We start from the raw sequence: 12,695 nt of genomic DNA, 5'->3' as shown, positions 1-12,695 counted from the left end.
TGACGTACGGTAGCAGTAACCTAGCTCTTGGTAATGATAGTTTAAATATTTGAAAAATATATTTTTCTTAAGGATGTAATAATCCAGTCTATCCGATTTTAAATATTTTGCCTCTTTCAAACCTTTCAAAATGAGCGTAAATCTGCATGTATGCAGGTAAACAAACAGCCCAATGGGGTTTAGAACCATCGCCTGAAATCCAGAAGTGCCCAGATGTGTCTCTAAGTCACGTGATTACAACACACGTGTCAAGGCAATGGGTCTTGTGGCATTTTACAGTTTGAACAGGGAACAGAAGAATAAAGAACTATGAACTAAAGAATAACGCAGGGTTTGCAATGTCCAAAAAGTAGAGATTCTGTGGATTACTTTTGTTAGACATAACATCCAGAAAAAAAACTTGTGTGGTATCAACGTGTACTATATATTGAGAAACTATGTCACATTATTGCAAAAGTACCGCTATTTTTAACAGTTGAATATAAACTGCTGTGTATGGACATGTTTTGTTTTTCATGGTGTGCTTAATGAACAACACAAACACTCACTTTATTTGCAACAATCATTTATTTATCTATAAATAATCCAAATAATCCCTACAATGTCTCAAAAAAAACATTTTGCCATTATTATTATCAAAAAACTAGGTCCACAAATTTTGCAACCATTTTCTTACAATAATAAGTCATAATGGGAACAGCATGTTGGAAGTGGAATGATTTTTTTTCTCCAAATTAATAATTATAATAAAAATAGGTCAAGTAAACTTTCAAATCCAAATAATGATGCTTCATAAATTAACCTTGGTCATGTTTTGCTAAGAGAATCCAAACCAAGCACTGGCTTTAAATTATGGAGCTTTCATTGAGCAGAAATATGACTGCCAGTTTTAACACGCCATTTAGCCCAACTCCACAGAACTGCAATTTCAAAAGTGATGGTAAACACAACATCCCTGTGCACCTGAAAGAATGCTTTCCCTCTACAAGTGTTAAGTGACAATATTTGTGTGTGTGTGTGTGTACGCGCATTTGAAAGAAGTCCTGTTGGAACTCATCATGGCTTTCTTCCTTTCTTGCGTAATAATTGTCCTTCTCCGGAAAAGGCGATGAATCTGTTCATGGCGTCATCCTGAGAAAAATAGTTTTAATAGCGGGCACATGACTTGGAGAGTAAAGAAAGTGATGACATTAATTGTTTTTTAGGGAAATATTAAACACATGGACTTACATCATCAAGCATCTTCCGCGGCTGTGGCCTTGAGTTTCTGATGAAGGTGATTCTGCCGACTTTGAACTCATAGTTGGGAATACCTCTGTATGGCAAGATAAGAACAAAAATGTCTAGCTATCTTTTGATACAGCTCCTGTATTCAATTGTTCAAGTGGACAGTAAATATTGAACATGGTTTATTTAACCTTTTAATGTCGTTGGCGGTTAGAGGAAATGGGCTGGGCTCAATCCCTTTTGTTTTACCATCCAAACGATTGCCAGAGCCGGTGAAAGCCTGTAGAGTCGACTCAGTGTGATCATGTAACTACATGACGACATCTCATTTTCATTATTAACAACTACTTACTCTAAATCCTAGATCCATGTCAAAGTAACTGCTTGGATCTGCCTCTTCCTCCTGTAGCGATAAAACAATTAATGAGGAGCTCAGAGCACAAAAATAAACGATTTAAACGTGAGCCTCACGGTTGGTTCTTCGTGGTTCTGAGGCCGGCGCTCAGGTTCTTTGTAACCCAACGGAGCATCAAAATCCACCTGTGTGAGTGACGACACATTGAAGTGTTACATGTGGCACAACATTGAAAAAAAATACTGCACATGGAGAAATACTTACATTCATGTCACACTCAATAATGGATACTGCTTTATCAGGCTTGGTCTCCATTACTCGCAGCTCATAAATCTGGAATACGTTTGTTCTTGTTAGTGGTCGGGCTTCAAAGAACACTCATATTTCAGCAGCCATTTTTCAAATGATATCTTCTCAAGAGTCAATGATTTATAAATAGAACTTTGATATATTTCAGAGTAGTCAGTGTACAGCTGGTACAGTAGCAAAGATTTACTATCCACTGAAAATGACTAAGAACACGGTCATTATTGTGTAAAAAGCAGGTATGGTGGCGGTAACGTCATTGTACAAAAACTAAGCAAGTTGGTGAATTCAACGTTCTACCTTTTCGTTGTAGTTGATGGCTATGACATCACCAGTGGTTAAGCAGGCAAAGTTCCGCAAAGCATTCTCCAGCCTGAAAACGAGTTATTACATTATCATGTCAAAGGGATCCGTTTTAGATAGATAGATAGATAGATAGATAGATAGATAGATAGATAGATAGATAGATAGATAGATAGATAGTACTTTATTGATTCCTTCAGGGGAGTTCCTTCAGAAAAATTAAAATTCCAGCAGCAGTGTACAGAGTTGAGATCAATTTAAAAAAAGTAAAAAGTAAATAATCGGGGTTTGTCCCACACGGCTTTTTTCCTTACACTGCTTTTGGGTTTGTAATGTCCAAAAAGTCGGGACTCTGTGGCTGAAACTTTGAGTAGGTGGCCACCATAAGGTTTACACTCTCCACCTGGACCAGACCACCTTCCTCCAGCAGCAGATTCTGCATCATCTGTGGGGGTATGTAGATCATGTCAATCAATATCTTATAGTGCCATTGAAAAATATTAGATCTAGTGAAAGGCATACATGTCAACATTTGCATTTGAAAATAAAATACATTTCCTTGAAATAACAGTAACAGGGAAACCAACCCCATGGACCACTATCAAAATAACCCTTCAACTAATGCTGTTAACATCTCTACATGATGTAGCGTAAAATAATATGGATCGATTTGATTGAGTCACTTGATGCGACTTGATGTAAAAAATTACACTTTTACCATGAAATTTTTACTTTCCACCCACAGTCTGAATGCTTCTGTATAAATGAGTTGCAAATCCTTTTCAACCCATATTCAATTGAATGCACTACAAAGACAAGATATTTGATATTCAAACTCATAAACTTTATTTTTTTTTTTGCAAATAATAATTAACTTAGAATTTCATGGCTGCAACACGTGCCAAAGTAATCGGGAAAGGGCATGTTCACCACTGTGTAACATCACCTTTTCTTTTAAAAAACACTCAATTAACGTTTGGGCACTGAGGAAACAGAATGTTGAAGCTTTAAAAGTGGACTTCTTTCCCGTTCTTGTTTTATGTAGAGCTTCAGTCGTTCAACAGTCCGGGGTCTCCGCTGTTGTATTTTACGCTTCATAATGCGCCACATATTTTCGATGGGAGAAAGGTCTGGACTGCAGGCGGGCCAGGAAAGTACCGCACTCTTTTTTTACGAAGCCACGTTGTTGTAACACGTGCTGAATGTGGCTTGGCATTGTCTTGCTGAAATAAGCAGGGGCGTCCATGAAAAAGACGGCGCTTAGATGGCAGCATATGTTGTTCCAAAACCTGTATGTACCTTTCAGCATTAATGGTGCTTTCACAGATGTGTAAGTTACCCATGACTTGGGCACTAATGCACCCCCATACCAACACAGATGCTGGCTTTTGAACTTTGCGTCGATAACAGTCTGGATGGTTCGCTTCCCCTTTGGTCCGGATGACACAATGTTGAATATTTCCAAAAACAATTTGAAATGTGGACTCAGACCACAGAACACCTTTCCACTTTGCATCAGTCCATCTTAGATGATCTCGGGCCCAGAGAAGCTGGCAGCGTTTCTGGATCTTGTTGGTAAATGGCTTTCGCTTTGCATAGTAAAGCTTTAACTTGCACTTACAGATGTAGCAACGACCTGTATTTAGTGACAGTGGTTTTCTGAAGTGTTCCTGAGCCCAGGTGGTGATATCCTTTAAAGATTGATGTCGTTTTTTGATACAGTGCTGAGGGATCGAAGTTCACTGTCATTCAATGTTGGTTTCCGGCCATGCCGCTTATGTGGAGTGATTTCTTCAGATTTTCTGAACCTTTTGAGGATATTATGGACCGTAGATGTTGAAATCCCTAAATTTCTTGCAATTGCCCTTTGAGAAACATTGTTCTTAAACTGTTTTAACTATTTGCTCACACAGTTGTGCACAAAGGTGTGTACCTCGCCCCATCCTTTCTTGTGAAAGACTGAGCATTTTTTGGGAAGCTGTTTTTATACACAATCATGGGACCCCCCTGTTCCCAACACCTGTGGGATGTTCCAAATAAGTGTTTGATGAGCATTCCTCAACTTTATCAGTATTTATTGCCACTTTTTCCCAACTTCTTTGTCAGGTGTTGCTGGCATCAAATTATAAAGTTAATTATTTTCAAAAAAAAATGTTTATCAGTTTGAACATCATATATGTTCTTTGTAGCATATTCATCTGTATATGGGTTGAAAATTATTAGAAAATCATTGTATTCCGTTTTTTACATCTAACACAATTTCATAACGAAACAGGCTTTGTAGTATAATATTTAAACACCACATTCAGAACATTCGTTCTCAGGACTCGACTGTGCACATTACCTCCTTTTGCACTATTTTTCTTTTCTTTCCTTTCTATGTTTTGCATATTTGTAGACTGTCGCACTAATGCTGGAGTTGCTTTTTAACTTATTGTACCTGAGTATAGTGACAATAAAAGGCATTCTATTATATGCTATTCTATTCTAAAGCATCACTATCAATTACTTATAATGAAAAATTAATGAAAAATAAAAAAAAGTTCTCTGGCCCTACGATGAGGTGGCAACTTGTCCAGGGTGCAGATGACAATGCTTTAGATTTGTGGCAAAAGGCGTGAAACAAGTGGCTGCCACTGCAAAATTTATTTTAAAAGGCAGCAGAACAACAAAGTTATTCCAGCATCGAACTGAGAGGAAACGCAACCCTTTACAAGACTACAAGACCGCAACAACACATTCCACCTAATAAGCAGCTTACTGTGGTGAAATAATTTACACAAGGTACTATGTACAGTATGATTAGAAAGGAAAACAATGCACAGAACGACTACTACGCAGGAGTGCAGCTGCAAAACTCATGGATTTATATAGCATTTGAACATCTATATAGTTATATTTTACATGTGTAATGAAATGTCTTTAACATCAGTACACACTACACAGGAACCCAGGATACTTCAAGGAAAAGTCTGTGTTTATCCACCAACTAAAAATACAGTGTCATCTCAATGTTTTACCTGATTATTTGCATGCAATGTACAATACTATAATTTTATTTACAGTAAACTTATAATCAAAACATAAGTTTTAGGCTTGCATTTTATTCATCTGATTAAACTTTATTACTACTTAATGATTATTGGTATCTTTATTGATTTGCATGCAATGTGCAATGCTACGTTTTAAGTTTGCACTTCATTAATCTCAATGTTGAAGATTATTATTTATTTGCATGCAATGTACAATGCTACATTTTTGTTTGCGTGAGTATTTTATTCAAGCAGAAGTAGTGCCTGCCAGAGGAAGCTCTTAATTTAGTCATTTGATAATGATTGCATAAAAAGGTCCAATTTATATGTGGTCTAAAAATAATAACATTATACAAATGAGAATTTTGCAAAGATGAAATAAGATGCAGTGTATGCAATATCATTTCAAACTACTAGTTTTGATCAAAGAAAAGCAAAACATGTTTTGAATTATCTCTGTCATTTGTATTCATTGGTAGAATTGATCGCTTTGGAGGAGTTTAAGTACATTTTAAAAGATTGAGATACCAGTTCTCTTGGGAAATGTACTTGCTTTTAAATTGAATGATTACTTAATCGTTTTAAATAATTTTTGACCTGTTGTGGTAAGACTGCTGTTGTTCTGTATTTTTCTGTCTTGTTGTAATTATTATTGTAACTTTGTATGTGCCGCCCTCTTTGTCGGGTTGCTCTTGTAAAAAATAGATTTTAATTTAAATGAGTATTTACCTGATTAAATAAAGGAAATCGATTGATTGTTTCTTTTAGAAAAAGAGAGAAAAATTGGAAAAATTTTGTAAATCTATTTTTTTAAGCCCAGGCCGAGTTTCTGCCGTACATGGAAATAAAAAAATATAAAGGAACCGTTTCTCTGAGAAAACGGGAGGGTTGACAGGTACGCTAGAAGGAAACATATTCCTTTTAAGGTTCGGTTTTTATGACAAATGTGTTTCTCACCCAGTGTGGCAAGTAGCAGATTCCCTCATCGGCCACAAACTCCAGAACCCCACAGTGTGTCATTCGATCGGAGTTCTTGTTGGTCAGCTTGAATAGCATAGGATAGGTGATGTTAAGTCTACCTGAGCAGGTGGACAACACAAGGAGAGTTAGGAATTAGGGGGAAAAGGTAATGAGAGAGTTTTTCTGAGTAGATGTGCACTTACTGAGTTGGTCAAGTGCTGAAGGTGGCATTATAACTGAGGGAAACAAATAAGCCAAATTAGTAAGTAAGTACATTTTATTTATAAAGTGCTTTTCACAGATAAAATCACAAAGCGCTGTACAAAATATAAAGTAAAACAACAATTCAATTCAAAACAATAGGGGCAACAATAAAAAGGATACAAAGTGGATTAAAAATTATAGTTAAAAGGTGCATTAACTAAAAGCTTTAATATAAACAGAAGTTTTCAAATGTGTCTTAAAGTTTCAACACAGTCAAGATCACGAAAGGACTGGTGCAAAGTGTTCCAGAGTCTGGGCGCTGTGAGGAGTTAGGAGGAATGCTAGGTCTCCACGGGTTTTAAAACGAGTGTTCGGGATCTTTAGAAGAGCCTGGCCTGAAAACCAAAGGCGCCATAAAGAGTAGGGGCATATTAAGTCAGTGATGTACTGAGGGGCCCCACCATGCAACGCATGAAATTTTAGAACTAAAATTTTAAACTCAATGCGGGATTTGACTGGAAGTAAATAGAGACTGTATAAAACGGGGGTGATATGGGCTGTAGTCACGGTGGAAGAGGGGTTAGTGCGTCTGCCTCACAATATGAAGGTCTTGCAGTCCTGGGTTCAAATCCAGGCTCGGGATCTTTCTGTGTGGAGCTTGCATGTTCTCCCCGTGACTGTGTGGGTTCCCTCTGGGTACTCCAGCTTCCTCCCACTTCCAAAGACATGCACCTGGGGATAGGTTGATTGGCAACACTAAATTGGCCCTAGTGTGTGAATGTGAGTGTGAATGTTGTCTGTCTATCTGTGTTGGCCCTGCGATGAGGTGGCGACTTGTCCAGGGTGTACCCCGCCTTCCGCCCGATTGTAGCTGAGATACGTGCCAGCGCCCCCCGTGACCCCAAAAGGGAATAAGCGGTAGAAAATGGATGGATATGGGCTGTTCTGGGTCAAAAGTCTAGCAGTCGCATTTTGTACAGTCTGAAGTCTCTTTAGCGTTGACTTGTTGAAAAGGGTGAAAAGAGAATTGCAATAGTCAATGCGAGATGAAATGAACACGTGAATGATAATTTCCAGATCCAATTTTAACCACAAATTTCTCACTTTAGAAATATTTTTGAGAGAATAAAAACAGTTTTTGGTCAGTTGACAGTGACCCTCCAAAGACATGGACTGATCCAACACAGCCCCCAAGGTTTCTGAGGCTGCTTTTAGCAGATGCACTTAAAGCACCAAGGGAGTTCTTGATCAGGGGGATCTTTTTTTTAATCAATTATCAGAATTTGTTTGAATTTATCTGGAGGAAATTTGAGGGCAACCAGTTTTTAATACAGGATACTCAGATAAAAAGTGAAACTCTGAATCATTGAAGGAGTTAAATATCATCAGCATAGAAATGATAAGAAACATTTTTAAAACGACTGATCAACCTCCCAAGCGGCATCAGATACAACAAAAATAAAGCAGGCCCCAGAACTGAACCTTGGGCCACACCACATGACAGGTTGGACACAATGGACATTATTACATCATTAAAAGCAACATTAAAGGCCAACTGAAACCCACTACTACCGACCACGCAGTCTGATAGTTTATACATCAATGATGAAATATTAACATTGCAACACATGCCAATACGGCCTTTTTAGTTTACTGCATTGCAATTTTAAATTTCTTGCGAGTTTCTTGTTGAAAACGTTGCGGAATATGACGCGTAACGTCACAGACTGTAAAGAAATAGCGCTGCACCAAACACAGCTAAAAGTCGTCTCTGTTCATGGCGTAATTACGCAGTATTTTGGACATCTGTGTTGCTGAATCTTTTGCACTGTAATTTAATAATGGAGACTATAAAGAACAATGCAGTTGGTGGAAAGGGGTGGATTGCAGCTGTCTTTAGCACCGAGACGCAGCCGGTGTTTCTTTTTTTGTTGTGAAGCGGAGCGGTGAAGCGAACATGTTTTCTGTACGTCAACCAGCATGTTTTTGGAAATTGTGATATATATCTTACCGGAGACATCAATGGATTATTCGTCGTCCTGCAGCAGCTGTCATGTCAAAAAAGGCAGTTGTGAGCTTGGCTCCTCGGCTTCTCTCTGAGTCACTGCGTGTTTACCGCAGCCATCCGACCTCGAGGTATGTCTTTACAATCTTTAAAATCTCACTAAAACACTATTAAAACAATAAGCAGATAAGGTATCTTCCAGAATTATCCTAGTAAATGTGTCTAAAAACATCTGAAATCGCTCACAATGCAATTGCCTTTTATTTTTTTTAACTTTTTTTTTTCTTTCTCGTCCTTCGCTATCAATAATCTCAGCCACGAATCTTTCATCCTCGCTCAAATTAATGGGCAAATTGTCGTTTTCTCGGTCCGAATAGCTCTTTTTGTTGGAAGCTCCCATTATAAACAATGTGAGGAGCCCTCACACGGGTGACGTCATCGTCTGCGACTTCCGGTACAGGTAAGGATTTTATATTAGCGACCAAAAGTTGCGAAATTTATCGTCGGTGTTCTCTAAATGATAAATGGGTTGTACTTTTATAGCGCTTTTCTACCTTCAAGGTACTCAAAGCGCTTTGACACTACTTCCACATTTACCCATTCACACACACATTCACACACTGACGGAGGGAGCTGCCATGCAAGGCGCCAACCAGCACCCATCAGGAGCAAGGGTGAAGTGTCTTGCTCAGGACACAACGGACGTGACGAGGTTGGTACTAGGTGGGAATTGAACCAGGGACGCTCGGGTTGCGCACGGCCACTCTCCCCACTGCGCCACGCCGTCCCTACTAAATCCTTTCATCATAAATATTACAATATCGCGAAATGATCAAGTATGACACATAGAATGGACCTGCTATCCCCGTTTAAATAAGAAAATCTCATTCAGTAGGCCTTTAAAGGCTAGTAGAAAACATCCACCATAAAGTTTGCAACTTTCGGTGCTAAGAGAAAAAAAGCCCTGCCTCTACCGGAAGTCGCAGACGATGACGTCACACGTTTGATGGCTCCTCACATATTCACATTGTTTTTAATGGGAGCCTTCATTAAAAAGTGCTATTAGGACCGAGAAAACGACAATTTCCCCATTAATTTGAGCAAGGATAAAAGATTTGTGTTTGAGGATATTGATAGCGACGGACTAGAAAAAAAATATATATATATAAAAATGTTTTAGACACATTAACTAGGTTAATTCTGGGAAATCCCTTATCTTTCTATTGTGTTGCTAGTGTTTTAGTGAGTTTAATATTACCTGATAGTCGGAAGGGTGTCTCCACGGGTGTATTGACGCGCAGCGTCTCAGGGGAGTTGACGGCAGCTATGGACGGCACAAGCTCAGCTTTTCTCCAGTTACAACTGACTTTTTAACCACAATTTTCTCACCGAAACCTGCTGGTTGACATTTGGTCTGGATTCATGTTCTCTTGACCGCGCTCTGATCCATAGGAACGTTTCACCTCCAGGAATTTTCAACAAGGAATCACCGTGTGTTTGTGTGACTAAAGGCTAAAGCTTCCCAACTCCATCTTTCTACTGTGACTTCTCCAATATTAATTGAACGCTCATACTTCCTAAAAACCCGTGACGTCTTGCGTACACGTCATCATTACACAACGTTTCGAAGAAGAAACTCCCGGGAAATAAAAAATTGTAATTTAGTAAACTACAGAGGCCGTATTGGCATTTGTCGCAATGTTAATATTTCATCATTGATATATAAACTATCAGACTGCGTGGTGGGTAGTAGTGGGTTTCAGGAGGCCTTTAATAGTTTTCCCATTTATACAAGAAGTAAACCACTGGAGAACTGCACCAGAAAAATTACGAGTGATGACACGGAATATGTTTCTTAGTTTGTTGACAGTTCTACATATTTTAATTTACATTATTCCAGCTTACTTTTGCCTCCTTTCTCCACATCAGAGCGGTCATTCGGGCCAGCCAGCATCGACACCGAGTAGCAGCGGTACTGGGTGGAAAAGCGGTTCTGAAACCCGCGAGACATTGGGTGGTCGAAGACGTGGAAAGAAAACTGTAAAAGAAAACCCAATGTGTTATGAAGCAGAACATGTTGGACAGGAATAAACACATGATTTGTTAATGTTAAGTTTCATGATGACGGTGCGTGATTCTCTGTGTTGTTTGGCAGCAGCTAGCTCAACAGCGTCGACTTTTGTTACATTTTGACGGCTTCGTCAGTGGTTGTAGATGAAAGCAAGTGTTGCTTACCATATCGACGTGTTTGTCTTTGTTCTCTTGAACACGCCAAAAGAAAAATACAAGCTTCTGTTACGCTATTTTAACATTTACACACGAGCCGTTTCGCTCCTCTCTGTTGTTGTCTGCTCATACCGGAAGTACGCTGGATGACGTATGTGAATCCAACCAATCGTGATGTCTCATTTAAAACATTTGATGTAGGCTTTTATATATATATATATATATATATATATATATATATATATATATATATATATATATATATATATATATATATATATATATATATATATATATATATATATATATATATATATATATATATATATATATATATATATATATATATATATATATATTACATGTATATCTATATATAGATATATAAACACACACACACACACACACCGTATTTCCTTAAATTGCGTCGGGGCGCTAATTATTTTAAAACCTCTTCTCACTCCTGCGCTTGCCAAAGGCATGTGGTAAAAGTAAGCATGCGCTAATTATTTCAAAACCTCTTCTCACTCCGGCACTTACCAAAGGTATGCAGTAAAAATTTGAGTGTTACGTAAGCCTGGACCTTAAATTCCAACTGAATAGCTCTTAATCTTCTTCCCTTTATGCAATTTCAAATTACCGGTACTGAAATCAGCCTCCTCCATCTTGAAAATGATGACAGGGGAAGTGTCACTCGTGACATTACGGGTTTCACCAGGCATGCGCTAATTATTTTGGGAAGCGAGTTTGACCCGGCAGTAATTCAAGGCAGGCGCATACTATATGGACATGTTCCATAAATATTGATGTTAAAGACTTATTTTTTTGTGAATAAATGTTTATGATTAAGTTAATGAATCCAGATGGATCTCTATTATAATCCTCACAGAGGGCACTTTATGTTGATGATTGCTTATATGTGTAGATTTGTTTTATTTATAATTGAATCACTTGTTTATTTTTCAACAAGTTTTTAGTTATTTTTACATCTTTTTTTCCAAATAGTTCAAGAAAGACCACTACAAATGAGGAATATTTTGCACTGTTATACAATTTAATTAATCAGAAACTGAAGACATAGTGCTGTATTTTACTTCTTTATCTCTTTTTTTCCAACCAAAAACGCTTTGCTCTGATTAAGGGGTACTTGAATTAAAATAAATGTTCACAGGGGGTACGTCACTGAAAAAAGGTTGAGAACCACTGGTTTAGGCTCCTCATCACCACTTCAAGATGGCGGCCGAATTATTCGTGTCTATGGGGCAACCTTTTAAAGATCCAATCACAGGATTTAAAGAAAGGAGGGGGGAGCGGAACCCACGAAGGAGCCTCCTCATTGGCTGATGCAATATGTAGTGAAGCGCGTGCACTGCGCGAAGTTGTTTTCAGCAAAGCACGGATGCAAAACACCCACATGCGCCGCTAAAACACCCAAAAAATAGGAAATTCGAGGAAGAAACGAAAGACGCTGTACGCCCAAACAAACAAAGAGCCAAAAGTCGAATAATTATTAGTCCGGCGTATTCAAGATGGAGGGCATTGCAGGCCAATCTTGGACTAACTTCAGAAGCGCAAGCGGCCGTTTTCCTTCTGGACAGCACATCTCATGTTCCATTTTCCTATATCTGGTGTGGATCTTTATACTTACTGACGCCATTGCTGTCCCGTGTATTATAAGCGGAGACATAGTTTGTGGTTTTCGCATTTAGATCTTTGCTCAATCTTTGTATACTATATGGTGATATTACATCTTAGCAACATAAACATTTCATAATTAGAATTAAAAAAACACGTACCTGCGACATTTCCTGCAACAAAACAGGAACTCGAGGTTCGTCCGGTACTCTTCACTGTCAACAATCTATGCGCGTGCACGATGTCATGCACTTCCTGAGAGGAAGAAACCGGGCGGGACTATTAGTGAGGTGTGCAGACTAGGGGGCGGGATTTACAGTTTCAATTCTGCCTGGTGACACAAAATTCATTTATCCATCCATCCATCCATTTTCTACCGCTTTTTCCCTTTTGGGGTCGCGGGCGCCTATCTAAACTACAATCGGGCGGAAGGCAGCGTACA

General features: G+C 38.5%; 1 protein-coding gene across 2 annotated transcripts; it reads right to left on the bottom strand.

Annotated features, from left to right (window-relative positions):
* Positions 1-548: 548 nt before the first annotated feature.
* ufd1l (ubiquitin recognition factor in ER associated degradation 1) lies at positions 549-12,572 on the bottom strand. Of its 2 annotated transcripts, none has more exons than XM_061898929.1 (12): positions 12,415-12,572; positions 10,298-10,430; positions 6,387-6,419; positions 6,181-6,302; positions 2,506-2,636; positions 2,189-2,261; positions 1,847-1,915; positions 1,699-1,767; positions 1,580-1,630; positions 1,419-1,507; positions 1,231-1,315; positions 549-1,131 (listed from the first exon to the last, which is right to left on the bottom strand). In XM_061898929.1, the coding sequence occupies exons 1-12, from the start codon at positions 12,421-12,423 to the stop codon at positions 1,057-1,059; spliced, it is 939 nt and encodes a 312-aa protein (XP_061754913.1). In that variant the 5' UTR covers positions 12,424-12,572; the 3' UTR covers positions 549-1,056. The 2 variants fall into 2 exon arrangements, with proteins under 2 accessions (XP_061754913.1, XP_061754922.1); XM_061898938.1 differs by lacking the exon at positions 12,415-12,572 and adding an exon at positions 10,628-10,785.
* Positions 12,573-12,695: the final 123 nt, after the last annotated feature.

The sequence above is a fragment of the Nerophis ophidion genome, linkage group LG01, assembly GCF_033978795.1.
Source record: "Nerophis ophidion isolate RoL-2023_Sa linkage group LG01, RoL_Noph_v1.0, whole genome shotgun sequence".
Taxonomy (NCBI): domain Eukaryota; kingdom Metazoa; phylum Chordata; class Actinopteri; order Syngnathiformes; family Syngnathidae; genus Nerophis; species Nerophis ophidion.
This window is presented reverse-complemented; position numbering and strand designations above follow the sequence as displayed.